Below are 18,483 nucleotides of genomic sequence, written 5' to 3'. Positions count from 1 at the left end.
ATATTGGGATGCAAGGTTATGAAATATAGGAGATAAAGTTAAAGATGAATATGCCACTGAAGTAAGTGCATAAAATTTCAACATTAAAATAATAAATGTACATAATATAAATAATATGAGAGTAACCTGACTCAGGTACTAGGCTCTGGCCCCATTCTTTTGTTGAAGACGTATTATCTGCAGATGTGGGAAACATTCACATTAAATTGACTTTTCCATCAATTCTAACCATACAAGGATTGAACACTGTTGAAAAGTTACCATATGCAATTTCATCCCTTCCTAAGAAAGTAATTTCAGGCTAATCATTTTTCTAAGGGCACTTTTGACATCTTTATTCCTTAGACTGTAAATCAGAGGATTCAACATAGGTATAATCAATGTATAGAACACAGAGGTCACTTTGTCAATATCCAGTGAGTGATCTGTGCTGGGGCGCAAATAAATGAAGATTAGGGTACCATGGTATATAGTGACTATGATCAGGTGGGAAGCACAAGTGGAGAAGCCTTTCCTTCTTCCCTCTGTAGATCCTGTCCTGAAGATAGCTGTGATGATGTAGACATAAGAAAGAAGAACCATTAGAAGACAGACAGCTTCAACAAAACTAGCAGAGACTACCAAAACCATGTCATGCATGTAAGTGTCAGTACAGGACAGAGAGAATAATGGAGAGATATCACAAAAGAAGTGGTTAACTTCTTTGGAGCAGAAAGACAGAAGAAAGGTGTTAGTAGTGTGAATAACTGAGCTCATGGTGCCCCCTAAAAATGCTCCAATTGCAAGCTGGCAACAAATCCTTTTGGACATAATAACAGTATAAAGCAGTGGGTTGCATATTGCTATGTATTGGTCATAAGCCATGACAGCCAAAATGAAAGACTCTGTATCAACCAAAGAACAGAAAAAATATAACTGTGCAGCACACCCATTGTAAGAAATGGTTTTCTTATCAGAAACCAAGTCCACAAGTAATTTGGGTGCAATGACAGAAGAATAACATGCATCTATGAAGGACAGTATGCAGAGGAAAAAATACATAGGTGTGTGCAAGTAGGAACTGGTTATGATTAAAAAAATCATCCCAAGATTCCCCATCAAGGTCACAGAGTAGATGGAAAAAAACACAGCAAAAAGAAGACTCTGAAGTTCCGGGTGGTCACTAAATCCAAGAAGAAAAAATTCAGTCTTCACAGTGGCATTCTCCTCCTCCATCTCTTTGCAATATTCCTAGATATATGGAGTAATGACAGAGTGATGATGATGATATTAGTTAATAACCTGAACACAAACAAAAAAAATGTTAAAAGAAATAGAGCAGTAGTTCTAAAATTCATTTGGGCATCTTAATAGCACATTGGAATATACTACACTGCATAGGTTTTCAAATATTTAAGCAGTGGAATCCTTCATTTATAAAGTAGCTGCTAAATTTAATATCCCCTATTCCTTAAAGCTATTGGTTTTCATGGTAAATGGCACCATCATGAAGCCAGCTGCTGAACTCTAAAACTGGGTGTCCTCCATAAATTTTCAGCATTCTTTTTCATTACATCTAATGAACAACAATTCCACAATTAAAATATCCCATCTCTGTCCAATTGTACCATTCCCAATACCACATTAGTCGATACCTCCTTCACCTCATTCCTAGGCTGTTGTCCTAGTATCTTTACCATATTCCCCATGTCCGATCTCATTGGAAACAGTTCATTTTGCCATCTCCTCCCATGCTACAGTCCCACAAACTCCCTCTAACACATTGAAAGCTTATCACCATCAGCACTTTTGGAGCTAAGGGAAAGTTTCCACCTCTGAAATTAAGTAACCTCACAGGTTTAGGGATTGGATAGTAGGCAGAGGACTTTGTACAAAGGAGAAGGTGCTTCATTTATGAATTAGTTTCAGCTCTTTTAAAGAGAACAGCTCATCCAGCATAGCACAACAGAATTTGAGCTATCAACCAGTCTCCCAGAGCGGCTGCTTTTTCAGAGTGCTGCTGTATGAGCCTTGGCCCTCAGAGCCCTTGCATATGCAGTTTCTTCTGACAAAACATCTTCCAAATTTCATTATTCTCAAACAACAGCTTAAGCACTATCTTTTTAATGAAGTCTTAACTGATAAAACTATAAGTAATCTCTTCATTATTCTCTATCAGAATATCCTATACATTCTCTACATAGCACTTACTAAATTTGTGATTCTTTTATTATGGTCTGTTATGTGTTTATTATTTGTCTCCCTACTTAGACTGTAGAACTTGTGAGAGTATAAATGACATATTTTATTTTCTATAACTGTATAAACAATGCCTTGTATAATGTCAAATGATAGTAGATTGTCAACTAGTAAAAATTAAAGAACTAAGTTATAATCCCTGATATATAAACACTGAGTCTGTGTATATGAATAATTAATGACAAAATCATATATGAAAATAGAATGCTGATTTACAGCTTCTGCAGCAACTAGTCCAGGAATTTAAACCACAGCTTTTGCAACAGCCAGCTCAAAAAAGGAAGTATTTGGTTAATGGCTTCCCATTTCCCTAATTAAATATCAGGTGAAGTATCACGGATTGAGGACCAGAAGTTCTGTATTTCTCACTGTCAGATGTGACTTTGCATCTGAGGAACAATGAAATTTTTTGGAATATTTTGAAATCCATTGATTAAAATAGAAAAAACAACAACAAATATTTTGAATGGAATAGACAAGTAACTGAATCTTGTCATTAAACTCAGTATATGTGAAATAAAAATTAATCTGTAAATTTCAGTTTCTTCATCTATAATATGAGAACAATAGTACTTTCTCTTATGGACAGGTTCTTTATACTCACAAACTGTTCCAAAGTGGCAACATAGTAATTTTGAATCAGTCCAGATATGTATTTTATTTTTCCATGCTGTGGATATAACTAGAGAAATCTTTATGCTTGTCAATTTGTTATATTCAACCCAGCATATCATACATCAGTGATATTCAGGAATGTTTCTATGCCCTCTGTAGTGAAAAATTATAGGTCTTTGAAATTGGTTCATCTAGCCATCCATTGGTATTTAGGACCCTGTGAATTGTGTATAATTGATGGCAATGCAAATGATACTTGTCTATAAACATACACCCTTCCCAGTAGAGAACAACTGATTTCTCACCCTCCTATGGAAAAAGCCAATATTTGTAAATGTTTTTGTATATTCCTGATCTTTGAATCTCCTTGGTACCAGGTGTAACAGTTTAATTCATTAATGAATTCAGTACAATTGTTGATACATGTTGTTTGTTTTACATTTGCATGTCACCATTTTAAAATTTTACCTCTTTTCTTCTCTCTCATATTTATTTTTTAATACTTCATAGTTATTTCCCTCAATTATTGAACAGCTATTTTAATGCTCCCTATTCTTTTTAAGAACTCATCGTCTTGTCTCACTTTCAGAAATGTATTTCTATGTTACAGATGACACAATAGGGTGGCAAATACGTACATCCTTGGCTTTCTAATCAAGTCAACTAAAAGTTTGTTAATTCCTCTGTGACACCCTTCCTTCCACCTGCTTGCTTTTTTGGGGGGAAAGATATTACTCCATCCTCTGAGGATAATTCCCCCAAATGTGTATACAATGCCAGCTATTTGCTTTAATTAAAAAACTTATGTTATTACTCTTTATTATATTTTCAGCACATAACAATATTTGTCATTTCTATCTTTAAAAATATTGCCCTTTATCTACTGTATTCTATTTTCCTTTTGAATGGAATACTTTATTGCAACGTTCCCTCAGAGGGATATACACAGCTTTCCACCTTCCCATTTCAGCCTACTGAGAGATGACTTTTGTTTTGACAATTTAATTAAAGCCATTTTTATTCAACACCTCAAACTGTTCCATAACCGTCAAAGCTAAAGAGTATTATTTCATAAACAGTGCACTTCACTTGATTTTTCCTTTCAATATAATAGTTTTGACATCTCCTTTTGTCTTAAATTCCCACCTTTCTTGGCATCTAATCTCCTTTCTTGATTTAACTCCCACAGTTCAATATGACCCTAGTCTACCTCAAAGGACTGTTGTACTTTCTTAGAGTCATTATTGGCTTGCTTCTCTTCTCACCATATACAACATCTCTAGTTGATTTTGTCTTTTCTTAAATGACCAAATGCACAATGAAAACTTTCATATTTCTATTCCAAAATCATGACATCCAGCTCATACTTATTCCCTATAGGGAGTCAGTACATATCTAAGTGACAATACCTATTTGGATGCCAAATAGGTACTATGTAAATTTTAGCATGTCCAAAATAAGATTTAAACATGTAGAAAGACTCCACTCCCTAACACTTTTTCTATTCTGCTATCCCTATTTTGAAATATGTCTCTATCATCTACATTGATGATATTATTACCGGACAATGTGCATGGATTCTTTTGCCCAATGCACTCAATAACCAATTCCTGAGACACCAAGGTTTCAAAGAGAGAAAGAGTTAATTACTACATGTGTAGTGGAAGAACAGACATCCTAATGGCCTAAAATCTATCTCCCAGAGTAGAGGATTTGAGGTTTTTAAGGATTCTAAACGGGGGGGATGAGGTCACTTCAGATAGTAAATTCAAAGCAGATAAGAAAACAGTATTAATAGGAAGTTCAAGGCAGAAAGCAAAACATTGTTAAACAATGTTAACACAAGTTGAAAGGAAGAGGGGCAGAGCTATCTGTCTTTCAATAGCAGAGCTTAGCAGAACAGAAAATAAACATTGTTAATTTAAATTAACATAAATTGAAAGGAAGGGAGGCAGACCTATAGAGCTAGTCATCCTTCAATAGCAGAGCCTAGTAAATATGGTTTACAAATGTGAGGGGCTGAGGCTAGTTAATGGTTGTCTTCATTAGCATACAGTCTACAAGAAAATGACCAGGTAAGGGGCATAACAGCTCCTACAGTCACAAAGGCATCAGACAAGAAGAGATAAGGGCTTTTACAGTCCTTTAAGATATCCACACAGCTCAATTATAGCTTAGGACTTTCAGGTATACCCCTCTGTCTACTCCAATATCCCAGAAAGCAAAAGGAACAACTATATAATGATTCAGTAATCAAAATCATCCTTCAAATCCTTATTTCTCAGTTACAATACAAACAACTAACTTCCCCTAATAAAAGTTTGCCAAGAACCTTTGACTCAATCTTGTAAATATGGCAACTATCCAAACTTTCTTTACTATCACTGTCATTCTTTTATTTAACATCTGTTTGCTTTTTCCCTCATTTGAAGCTCTTAATTGTTCTCATTCCCTGGAGTCCCTATCTTCATTTATGTAGCGAAATATATCCATGTACCACTGTCTAAGTAAGAACTGTATAAAATAGATTTCTTTATTATGTCACCTTCTTAACCACTTCAATGATTCTGTCTCCTCCAAGCTCAGAATTTAAATACCATTTAAATTTAAATTTAACATTTAAAATAAATTTGACATTTATTTATATTTAGTTCCATTTTTATCTGTCATTGTTATCCAAGAACTTGGTCTAACAATACCAAATCTTAGCATCATGCCCTTATCCCAATTTGTTGCAGACTTATAATAAATCTAAGTGTTCTTATTAAAATTGTCTATAAATTTTGAGTAAATGGTGTATATGAATATTTGTTATCTGAGCACAGAGAATGAAATAAACTGCAACATTTAATGATTAAGAATTTTTTAATTCTCAAAATTCATTTTTATAGCTTTTTTCTGTTTCTGCTAGATAAATTTGGTGAATTTTAGGTGAGTTGGCCAGATGATTGCATTGAGTTGCAAAGCTCTGATATAAAAGAGCTAGGGTGGAAAGACAAAAATTCTATATTATTGGAATAATAATGATCTCCAATAAGCATTGCCTCCACAGAATGTAGAACTGAGACAGAGATACCAGAATGTAAAAAGAAGATTAATTAGGTGTCCTTATTTCCTAGAAGCTGAACATACTGCATTTGATATATAAATATTAGTATAAACTAAGTTAAATTGTCATTTAAGGTATATGGGCAAGAAAAGGCAGGTTTAGTTCTTTCAACACAATAACAGAGACTTATAATGTGTTGATTAAAAGCATAGACCCTACAGACAGAATACTTGGATTTACATCCCAGTTGTACACTCACTACCTTTGTGACTTTGAGCAAATCATTAATAGCACTATTGCTCATTTTTGGATGTGAAAATTGTATATTACTCTAGGTTTAGCATCATGATCAGGATTAAAAGAACTATTCCATATGAATTATTTTGAAGAATGCTTGTCACATACCAAAAAATCAATAGATATTAGTTATTATTGAACAGTTGGGCAAAGTTTGAGCTTCACTAGACATTATTAACTATTTTAGTATCAACCAGTACACCATTTGATCTCTGTTAAAAAGGGGGGGGGGGTAATTGGAATTAGTTCCATGGTAGAATTCTCACCTGCCATGTGGAAGAACCGGCTTCAATTCCTGGTGCATGCACTTCACAAAAAAAAAATAAATAAATAAGCAAAACAAAAAAACAAACAAATTAAACTCAATGAATGATGCTGAAATAATGGGACACTCATTTGGAAAAAAATAATGAAAAGTGACCCTGCCATACAGCATACCAAAAAAAGGGCCAATTGGGGAAAGAAATCATGATTGAACTCTCATAGTCTTTTGGATTTCTGCTTTCTTGAAATATATATGATTTCCTCTTTAGAAAATGTCAACAGTCCATTTGTTTCTGTCTACAAACATGGGAGTAAAGTCTGTAAACTGGTGAAGGAGTGGGCCAATGACCACTGCCGTGAAGGTGAGAAATAAAATTATATCCAGTGTTCAGAAAGTGAAAGGTAGAAAGAAATACGTTTTTGTTGTGCACTTCTATATTTTTGTAACTGTGAAGAACAACCCTCAAGAAAGTAAATATCAAAGAAAAAGGCTCATCTTTAGCACCAGTACTCAAATAAGTGAGAGGTCTGGGACATGGGACAAGGCCATCTCTCCCCTGAAGGTGGCTTTCCACTAAAGTCTTATTGCTAATCACAGAATTGAACACTGGGAAGAAATCAATTAGATAATTTATATTGAGGAGTACTTGGAATGATCTTCAAGGGAGTTATAATCTTTAAGACTGAAAGAATATAGCAGAATGCAGAAAAGTTGTGAGATGCCAAATAGAACAATGAAAGGAAACAAAGGAAAAGCCTACTAATGCTCTCCTATGCAATTGTCAGCTTGCAAGAGAAATTCTGAAAGCAGTTAATAAGATGATACATTTCTGCAGCAAGTTTGCTATATTGAATCCTATCATTGCTTTTAAAATATTTTTTCTATTCTGTTAAGGCCAGGCCCCCTCCTCAACCCCAGTCTAGTTACTTGTGTGTCACCTGTTGGTATTAATACATTACCTTGGGGTAGAACAAATAATATTATATCATTTATGGTATTATTTACAACTAAAGAGAATGGCATTTGCATTTGGATTCCTAATCAGAGACCATTAATTCTGACAGTCACTCTATGAATAAAATTTGCTAAATATGCTTCTCTGTTTTCCTTGTTTTTGTTACAAAGAACTTGAGAATTTATGGCTTTTCTTAGCCCAGGCATGCTTCCTTTCAGAACATCAGTTTCCTCTGTGTAAAATGAGTGAATATGAGGAGATGAGCCATTAGAATGAAATCCAGCTCTAATATTCTAAGATTCTGTCACATTACTTACCAGTTTAATACCTTTCTTTCATCCACTTTCTTACTACACTTTCAACAGCCTCAGTTCCTGCTATAGTTGGACAATCAAATTTGTCACTGAGAGTCAAAATTAAAAAATAAATTCATTGCAAAATTTATCAGAAATCATTTGGGGCATGTATTCTGTGTTCATGTAAGAAATTTTGCCTCCCATAGGAAGGCTGTAGTTCCTTAGGAAAATGCAAGACCTTTTTATATTTTGTTCTGAGATTGTTGAGAGTATCTCCATAATCCCACATCAGATCTTGAGGTCCTGAACTCTGATATGCAAATCCCAAAGGGCAAAGATGTGTGAGCAATTAAAAGTTCTATTCAGAGGTTGATTAAACACAAAATGAAAAGATGTAATGTGTTTTTCTACATTTTGAGAATGCCCAAGAGAAATATATCTTGGCTTAATTGGATCATAATATTTGTTACCTAATTTGGTTTAACCATCTCAAAACAATTGAGTATGCAAATTTTTTAATATTCCAAATGAAGAGATGGTGGTATAAACTGGGGGAAAACAAGAAAGTTATATAACTAAAAATTGAGAGAGAAAAAGATCCTGGTATTCAACCTGTTTACAAGGAACAAACTGTGATGGAAACTAAAGACACTGTTATGTGCTATGATATATTTTTATCTGTGTTCAAATTGATTTATGGCAACCTTAGGTCAGAACAGGTCAAGGAATCTTCATTCAACCAATATGTATATGACATTCACATTTGGTGAGACCCTGTCCTAAGTATAAAAAAAAGTTGGATAATGTGAGCTAGATATGATTAATTTTTCAAGTACAGAATACTGAATAAAAGAAAGGGAGAAAAAAACAATTAATTACATGGAGACAGAAAAACAACAGGTCAGACTTGGAGATGTGAAAATTAAATTTAGAGAGACTAGATTGCCTAATGGATTTATATATATATATGGCTGAAAAGGCATAGTTGTTTTAGACTAAAATAGACTCAAGGGACATGAACTTTATTCACTGATAAAGAAGATATTTACAATTAGTTGTGTTTGTCATCTTATGGTTCCAATTTCCTTTTTAAATAACCTAAGCAAAAATGGGAATTTATTGTTGCTCTAATTAAAAATTCTGGACATATAAAAGTTAACATGGAATCCAATTGTATGAAAGTATAAAATCAAGCACATGTCTTTCAATGGCTCTTACTATCATTTCTTCCTTGATGACTTAATTCTCAGGCAGATTCTCTCCTCTTCTTAGCTGTTGATTTTGCTGTAGTCTTTCCTGAGGATTCTGCCTTGGCAGAAAGATTTTCTTTTTAAATATTTCCAGAAAAATTGAGCTAATTGACTCACTAGCCTAATTGTACTGTCAGAAACCAATCACTGTGACTCTTGGAGATAATTGTTGATACTTGACCAAACCCAGAGTCAATGCAGAGACAGAGCCCTGTAGTGAAAATGGGAGAGGTGCAGGTCCCTTCAGGAAAGCTGAGATTCTGTTTGTAATGAAATGGGAAATGCATATTGTTCCCTAAAGTTTGTAAGGAAAGGGTGATGATGATTAAAAAAAACCCAAGAAGGAACAGATGTATTCCTTCTTTGACAAATTCTCAGTGCTCATTCATATTCTCAAGAAAGCAAAGTCTTTACCTACGAAGAGAAATTTGAAAGCTTTTTGTGAAGCAGAATGTAATGCACACTGTCTTTTTTTCCTAAGACCATAATAATGGAATAAGGAGTCTTTATACTTAGTACTCCCATATCTCAGAAGGATCAAGAGGCAGGTGTAGCAGGAAGGCCTCCCCCTCTTTCTAGTTCAGCTGTGCTGTCTATGGAAAATCCCCAAACCCCCTCTCCTGACCTTCAGGAATGGGTAAAATTGCAGGCAAGTGAGATAAGACACATTCCTGGGATAGAAACTCCCTCCCCTAGCCTTCAGGGACTGGTGAAGCTGCAAGTAGGCAAGATAAGACATTCTGGGGTGGGGACCCCTCTCTTAATTGTTCAGCTTTGGGCCATTCTCAACTTAAATCAGCCAATGGTTTACCTTGTCTTTAACATGTCAAAGAGTCTATAAAAGCTAAGGTTGCCTTTTGTTCGGGGCTCAGACTTTCAGAGGTTACTCACTGAGCCCTATGACCATAGCAAATAAAACCTGCTTCCCAAAACTATGGATCCTTAGTCTCAGCATGTTCTAACTTCGTGGAACATTCCAGGAGGACTGCAGCTTCATTCCTGGTTTTTGCACTACACAGGTAGTTATCCACACTAATGAGATACTGTGTTTTCCTGAAGCCCTAAGGACAAGGGCAGTGTAGATTCTAGATACTCCAAATACATCATTTATTCGGGTAATCAGGAATGAAAGTAAAATACAGAACACAAAGTAAAGTTTAAAACAATAGTAATAATAACAGATAATTATTTAATCAATTACAATAAGCCATATGCAGCATTAATAAGTTACCATGCAAGCTGTTTAATTGTCATGACAATTTTATGATATTTAGAATATTATCTCCATTTTAGATATGAGAAAATTTATAAACTTGATAATTATACATTGCAGAAGAAAAGGTAGAAAAAGAAGATAGCAACCAAAATATGAGTACAAATTATACCCATGTCAGTTTACTAAAGCTGCCAATAAATATACCAGAAGTGGATTGGATTTTTAAGAGGATTTATTAAGTTACAAGTTACAATTCCAAGGCTGTGAAAATGTCCAAATTAAGGCATTAACAAATGGATCCCATCTTTCGAGAATTTTCTCCATATCTAGGACTGATTTTAAATAAATGGGAACAATGGGTGTTCCTGAAGTTATGTTTTCTGCTCTACTTCATCGAAAATAATAAATGTGGGTTATTTGCTTGCCGCAGAGCTAAAGAGGAAAGTTTTCATTCAAATATTCTAGGCAGATAGTAGGGAAGTAGTTTGTGGTAACACAATAGAAAGATCAAAAGAAGATATTTCCTTTTTGAACAAGATAGTTAACATGTCCATAACTTTCCATGAACAGATTAGGTTCACATTGATTCAACCTTCAGAATTAAGGTGACATTTAGAAATCTCTATGTTCATTTAAGATTCCATGAAGGAAACTGGTGTGAATGAAAGAGGAAAGGAGGAAGAAAGAGGGAAGACATAAGGAAAATATATATCCCTTTTAAAAATCTGTATTCTTTCTCATGCTAAAAGATGTCATCCAATGTTTGGTGTTCCGATTAAATTATCCCAATTCCCACTGATAATATTGCAAATTCCAAAAGATTATTTAATGCCATAAGTATATGAGAATAAGGTTTCTGTTAAAATTTCTCAGTTAAAAAGCTGAATTTGACATACATTTAAAAATAATTTTGGGGGTGGTGCATGGCCTGGGAATTGAACTTGAGTCTCCCACATGGAGGGTGAGCAATGTACCACTGAATAAAAATAATTTTTTTCAGAAAATATATTAATTTCCATTTCTAGGTGACCAAATGCTTCTCATAGGTAAACAACTTGATGTATAGACATTTTCCCTTGGTCCTGAAGATGCCAGGATGTGTACAAAAAAGGTAAAACTTTATACCATAATTAAACTCCAGGGAACTGTGTGTGTTAAAGTCTCAAAACAATTATTATTCTCTGTAAGTAAATAATTATAAATGAAACTATCTCTATGGAGGGTACAAGATGCAAACAATTAATCTCTATGACAGTATCAGGAATTTGTTTTTTAAAGTATAACTTGGGAAATGATTGTTTAAAACCACATATGTCAAAAAAAACCACATATGCCACCTTCTATATTCTTGGTATATTATTCATTATAGACGTCTACATTCCAGTATTATGCATATGACCCACAGCTCATATTGCCATATTACCATTCTTAAATTACATAATTATTTCTTCTTCTTTCTTCTTTCTCATAGTATTACAAAATCTCCTATCTTCCTGCAGGCTATAGAGTCTGAAACTACAGCAGAATTTCTGCAAATATCAGAAATTCAATTAGCCTCCTTGTCAGAAATTAATAGCTTACACAATTGGTACTTATGTGCTTGAATCTGTCCTAAATATTATCCAAGTATCTGCGCATTTAATATTCTTAATATCCCACCCAAAGATCTTAAATATTATGCAAGATTAAGTAGTTTAATCATCACAACATATGAACACGATATCATTGTTCATTATTTATCCACCTATAGGAGATGACTAAGGCATAGAAAGGTACAACTTGGTCAAAGCAGAAGTCTAATCATCAAGCTTTTGTTTTTTCCAGTCATATGACTGGGGCCAGTGCTGGAGCTGCATTTTTCCTAACTAATCTCCCCTATCCTGGTAGGCATTAAATGACACCACCTCAAATATCTGTTCTAGATGTGTTCTTATTTAAAATATCAATAAAGCTCAGCCACTTCCAACTTATGTCTGTGTATGGCTGGGTATCAACAAAGTATTTTCAAGGTGTACATGAACAAAAGTAGTTTCAAGTAAAGCAGTTCACATATTCTTGATTATCATGTAATGCATTCCTAAAATTGATCTTCAAAGAGAGTGAAAATAACATTGAGGAGCTATAGTAGTTCTCCTTCCCACCTATTCTTTCAAAACTTACCGAAAAGGGGTGGTGTGATGGGTTTGATTCCCATTGCCTATCCATGTTAAAAAATCACTCAGAAAACATGCAAAATCAAGTAAAAAATCAATGTTTAAGACATTAATGTTTGAGTTCAAAAAGGTATAAAAATTTAATGTAAGATGTAGACTAAGGCAGAATTTATTTTCATTCCATTTATTCTTTAAATCATTAAAAAATGATATAAATACATAAGAAGTAATCTATACATCAACTGGTTTACCTTATACATAATATTAAATTGCATATACCAAACTGTGATAATTTCTTCAAATGTATTCTTTAGGCATTATTGTTCTTCAAATATAAAATTCTTTGAAATCATTATGATAACGTTAATACTGAGTGGAAAAATGGCAAAGTGCTTCAACAGAAATTTCACAGAGAAAAATTTAAAACATATTAATAATGAAATGTGTTTCCACTTGTCAAATTTTTCTTTTTCTCTGTGCCTAATTCTCAGGTTGACACCTATCTGATTTATTCTCAGCATTGGAATTCTTTCTGAAACCCTATTATATGCTAATTCAAAGTGAAAACTTGTGGGCTAATAATCTTGCATAAGTATTTTTTTTCCATTACTTAAATGGAAAACTTAAGGAAGCGTATCATACATTATAAACTTTATTTCTAGGATCCCCTGTTTGGATTATTATCAGTAGCAACATTTCTGACTTTCTTTTCACTGTATCTTTTAATTCTAGTCTTTATACTTAATCTATGGCCTACCCATAGTGTATTAAATTCTCCCTAAATCTTATAGGTATGCCACCTACCATTGCTCATATTCTTTCCAAGTGTCTATTCTTGCTGAACTACCCTACCTTCACCCTTTATCAATATGCCTTAACTGCAGCTGGCCACTCAGTACAATTAATATGACTAATTGATGGTTTAACTTTACTTCTATTTTGTCTTGCGTCAGTTTCTACATTACATTTACTTTTATAAAAAGAAGATTCTCTCCTTCTACCAATAATTATGTGAGAAATTCAACGAGCTTGTGTTCAGGAAATCATTGGTTGGTGTTTTGACCATGATTTTCTTATTTGATTAGTAATTTAAACTCTCCAATCCTCTATTACCTTTTGTTTAGATATTGGATAATACTTAGAACCTTGCAACATTATATTGAAATTAAATTTTGACAACATATTTGACATATGACAATTCACTGACCAAAGGTAGAATTTAGTTAAGGACTATTTAAGTGAAATAGTTGAAGTCTACTTATCATTTTCTCCTTCACTAATATCAGCATTTTATAGTTTTTCTTCATTTTATTTTATTAAATGGATGAATGAAAAAATATTGGTCAATAAGTGGCATGTGTATCAGACTTAGTATATGAACTTAGAGCACTATATTTATATTCAAGAATTGTGAGTTGGTTTATCATTTTCATGAGTATTGTATCATTTAGGGTCTACTCACTGAAACAAATCCCTGAAAAGATTTTATACATGACATTTTAGGTGTTGTAAGGCTGCAACAGCCTAATGAGAGTTCTCTAAGTTAATTTAAGGATTATTAACTGAGGGTAAAAATTTTGATTGGGAGATCAAAGGGAAGAGGTGTTGTTATCAGAATGTCAGAGCTTGGAAGAAGATCTCCAGGAAGCTGCTAAGTCCTTTGAGGAAGGCTCCTGGCTTTCAAGGTTTCTGAGCCCTGAGGATGGTTCAGTCCTCAGCAGTGTCCAGAGCTCTCATAGAATATACAACTCCACTGGAACACCAGTCTGCTGCTCCTACCTCAGGAGAGAGTGGTAAAAGGAAGACATGGAGATGAAACAAGAAGCAACAAACACAACTTTAAAGAGACTTGTAATCTACAATGCAAGGTTCTGGCTTACTTAGCATCTCGTGGGGATGTCTGTTGGGCTCTGCCTGTGTCTAGGCATCTGCTCTTTCTGTTGGCACTCCAAATATTTCCAAACATTTGTGTCTCCATCAGCTTTGAAGCAACTATTCTCAAAGCATCTGCATCTGAGGTTGCTCCAAAATGTTTCCCCTTTTAAGAACTCTAGTAAGCTAATCAGGACCCACCTTGAATGGGTGGAGTTGCATCTACAGCAAATCAAAAAGTCAAACCCACATTTGGGTGTGCCACATCTCTATGGATGTATCTAAGTAAAAGTCCACACCCACAACTGAGCATGTCACATCTCCATGGAAAAATCCAGTTTCCCACCCTAAGCAACAGATCTGTCATCACAAGATTGAATCAGGATTAAAACATGGATTTACAATTGGGGTACATAAGTTTCAAACTGGCACAATGTTATTAGTTGAGATATGGCCAAACTGAACAAGGGTGGCTGAAATCCAACCTGGCTGAAATCCTTGTAAGCAGAGGAAATTTGACAAAGAAGAGAAAACTAACAGAAATTCCCAGGGCCAAGTGTTGCTGATGGCTGGCCTCAAAATAAAACAGTCTTTGGGGAGAGGATATTGCTTTGCTCATGTCTTGATTTTGAATTTCTTCTAGCTACAAAACCATGATCAAGTATGTTCTGCCTGCTTAAGCCAACCCATGATATGTTTGCTATTTTAACTGATGACAAACTAAGACACTTTCCAGGGGAAAGAATGGCATTAGATATACATTTTAGCAGATGTGATGATGTTTACAAATCAGGTAAATAATACCATGCTGCTAATGTTTGTTTACCATCCTTTTCTTTCTAGTGTACCCCTGAACTATTGCCACAGGCTGAATCTATCCTGAAGGAGAGAGGAAAAACTATAAGAGAGGAAAAACTATAAGAACAACTCTAAAAATCACTGTTTGCATTGATGGCTTATATCATCAAGGCAATTCAATCACACCAAAGCTACCATGCCTGTCTCTTTATTTAAATTGAAATAGTTATGAGGTCTTTTTTTTAAGATGGATTCAAATTAAAAAGAAATTTGAGTGGAGTTGATTTCAAGTTCATTATATTTAAATTGAATAATCAAAATATGAAACCATATCCTTTAAATGCAAATGTATGTAATGCACATAAGGTAATATAATTTTTTTAAATGCTTTTATTGTGAAATATAACATAAATACAAAAAGCAATAATTTTCAAAGTACATTTTAACAAGTAGTTACAGAGCAGATATCAAAATTTGATATGTGTTACCATCCTACATTTTCAGGTTTTCACACAATTTTAATGAAAAGTTTAATGCAAGTTTCAATGAGTCAACAATATTTTGATATTTCCAAATTTTCTTATTGTATTGTTGAAATGAATTGCCTCTATGCAGAAAAATAACAGATGCCCTTAATTGTCATACATTAAATCTTGGAAATGGATTTTTGGAAACCTTGCCAGAAATTGAGAATGAGTGACTCCAATGATTGCATAACAAACCATTGGAAAACATATTGGTTAAAAACAACAAACTCTTAGTATTTCTCATCCTTGCATGCAGCTGTGTTGTTTTGTTAATCTACCCTGTGGATGGATGATCTTGGCTTGGGCTGTTCATATGAATGAGATCAGCTCATGGTTAGAAAGCTTTAGTCTTAAGCCTGTTGCTTGGCTAATTGACAGCTTATATGATGTGGTTCATGAGTCTCTCATATTCTCTCAGTTTATTCCATGTTTGTTAAAATGGCAGGTTTTTAAGATTACAAGAGGATGTAAAAGTTATTAGTGTTCTAAAAGATTTGAACTGGCACAATGTCGCTTTCTCTCAGCCAAAACTAATTGCAAGAATTTCATACATTCAGGGAGTGGGGAAACAGAATTCACTACATGATGTGTAGGGCTACTAAGCCACATCGACAAAGGTCAGGAATAAAAATAAGAGTGAACAATCTAGGACATATTTGCAAATGAACACACAGGCTACTGAATATTTGTTGAAAATCATTTCCAAATTTTGGGCTTTCAGCAATATTGAAAGGCAGACTGAGTTCAACACATTCATAAAAATAATATTTTGTTGAAAATCAATGAGAGTAATTGGCACGTAACTTGGAGAGAGTTAAAAATGACATTGCTATAACAATACAATCTTCAGCATGGTTTCTATTTACTTTTAATATGGTCAAATCTTATCAATATTTTATTAGTATATAAAAGTGTAAATAAAATTGATACAAAACCTTATTGTCTTCTAGCATTAAGTGACTGTGATAGTTAGGTTCATTTGTTAACTTGACCAAATTTTGGTGTCCTGTTGTTTGGCCAAACGAGTACTGACCTGATTTTTTCTGGGAAATATTTCATGTACTTAGACCATCAGTAAGTCAGTTGCATCTATGACTGATTATATCTACAAGAAATCCTGACATTGCCTTCAACAATGAAAGAATCTCATCACATCATTTGAAGGCTTTAAAATGATTTCATCAGTAAGAATAGAGAATATCCATCTGTACTTCTACCAGCCAATGTCTCGTTGGTAATTCATTGAAACATTTCATTAGTTTTCCTAATTTGTGACTGCCCTATGGGATTTGGACCTGCCCATCTCTGTAGTCACATGAGACAACTCTTAGGAAATTTCATAATATTAACTATATTAATAACTATGTATATATATAATTGGTTTTGTTTCCCTAGAGAATCCTAATACAGTGATCTCCTACCATGAATATGCTAATTAATTGAAAAAAATGAACTCACCATTCTAACAAAAATAAACATCCCTATATCTATTTTTAAATTTTGATACTCATATTTTAATTAAAATGTACAATAAAATTACATTTCTTAATTAGCAGTGTATTTATTATTGTGTCATTACAATACAAGTTTAATAAACAAGAAAAATATTTTAAAAACTTTTTTATAGTTAAATGTAACATATATATATACAAAGAAAAGAAAGAAAAAGCAATGATTTTCAAAATACCTTTCAAGAAGTAGGTACAGAGCAGATTTCAGAGTTTGTTATTGGTTATGATTCCACTATTTCAGATTTTTCTTCCTAGCTGCTCTAAAACACTGGAGGCCAAAAGAAATATTTTCTTTCTTTTTTTGTGAAAAATAACATATATTCAAAAAAGCAATAAATTTCAAAGCATGTCACAACAATTAGATATAGAACAGATTTAAGAGTTTGATATGGGTCACAATTCCACAAGTTTAGGTTTTTTACTCCTACTGCTTTACAGATATTGGAGACTAAAAAGAATATCAATATAATGATTCAGCAATCATGATCATTTGTTAAACCTAACTTCTCTGTATAACTCCAGCATCACTTTTGATCTTCCTCCCACTTTTTAGGGGTATTTGGGTTATGTCCACTTAAAATTTTTCATGTTGGAAGCAGCTGTTGATAAGATGGTGCTGTGGCAATATGACAACCCTAAAAGAAAGCATTTGGTCATAAGAAATAAAGAGTGTGAGTCATAAAATCATTTGGAGAAGTGGAATTGAAATATGAATTGAAGGAAAAATATAAATCAGCCTATTTAAATTATGCTATTTGTTTATATTAAAATGAATTATGGTATGTGTTGGGAATCACATGCTATATATATGCTATCTGAAGCTTACATGAAATACAGTATGTGTCAAAATAAGTTTTGGAGTGTATGCCCTTTCAAAAATCAGTTATAGGCATATGGCCAAATATCTGAAGAAAGTGGTCTTATTTGACCAGAACTGCTATGAAAAATACCATAGAGTATTTGATAACAGGAGTACATTCACTCATATCTTTGGAGACTGTCTTATATCAAGGTGTAGGCAAGGCCCTGTTTTCTCCAAAGACTGTATTTTCTGATAAGTCCAGTCCTCTGGCACATAGTGATCACTTTCTCTGGCTTCTCTTCCTTCTGGTCTCTACTTCTCTATCCAATTTCCTTTCTTTTGATTCAGTCATATTGAACTAAGGGCCACTCTCATTCAGTTTGATCATACCTTACCTAATAATTGAATCTTCAAAGGTCCTATTTACAAATGGTGTCATACCCATAGGACTAGAGGTTAGAACTTGAATGTTTTTTGTGGATGACATGATTCAATCCCTGAAAAACTACTAATATAAATCACATTGTACATAGAAGCCAAGGATGTATCATAAAGAATCTGGAAAATCACAATTTGAAAATAAAAGAAGAAGAGATTGATGTTAGCACATAGTGTAAAATGTGCTTGCTGATGTATTTG

The 18,483-nt window shown here is 33.7% G+C and overlaps 1 protein-coding gene across 1 annotated transcript; it reads right to left on the bottom strand.

The window, feature by feature from the left end:
• Window positions 1–282: 282 nt before the first annotated feature.
• On the bottom strand, window positions 283–1,215 carry LOC143662466 (olfactory receptor 5I1-like). The gene has a single exon (XM_077136100.1). The coding sequence runs from the start codon at window positions 1,213–1,215 to the stop codon at window positions 283–285; it is 933 nt and encodes a 310-aa protein (XP_076992215.1).
• Between the last annotated feature and the right edge of the window lie 17,268 nt (window positions 1,216–18,483).

This window comes from Tamandua tetradactyla, chromosome 18 (assembly GCF_023851605.1).
Source record: "Tamandua tetradactyla isolate mTamTet1 chromosome 18, mTamTet1.pri, whole genome shotgun sequence".
In the NCBI taxonomy this organism is placed as follows: Eukaryota; Metazoa; Chordata; class Mammalia; order Pilosa; family Myrmecophagidae; genus Tamandua; species Tamandua tetradactyla.
Note: the sequence above shows the minus strand (reverse complement) of the source record. Positions and strands in the feature narration are given on the sequence as shown.

Coding starts and splice junctions, on each gene's coding strand:
- LOC143662466 (XM_077136100.1), bottom strand. CDS start 1,215: ATGGAGGAGGAGAATGCCACTGTGAAGACTGAATTTTTTCTTCTTGGA.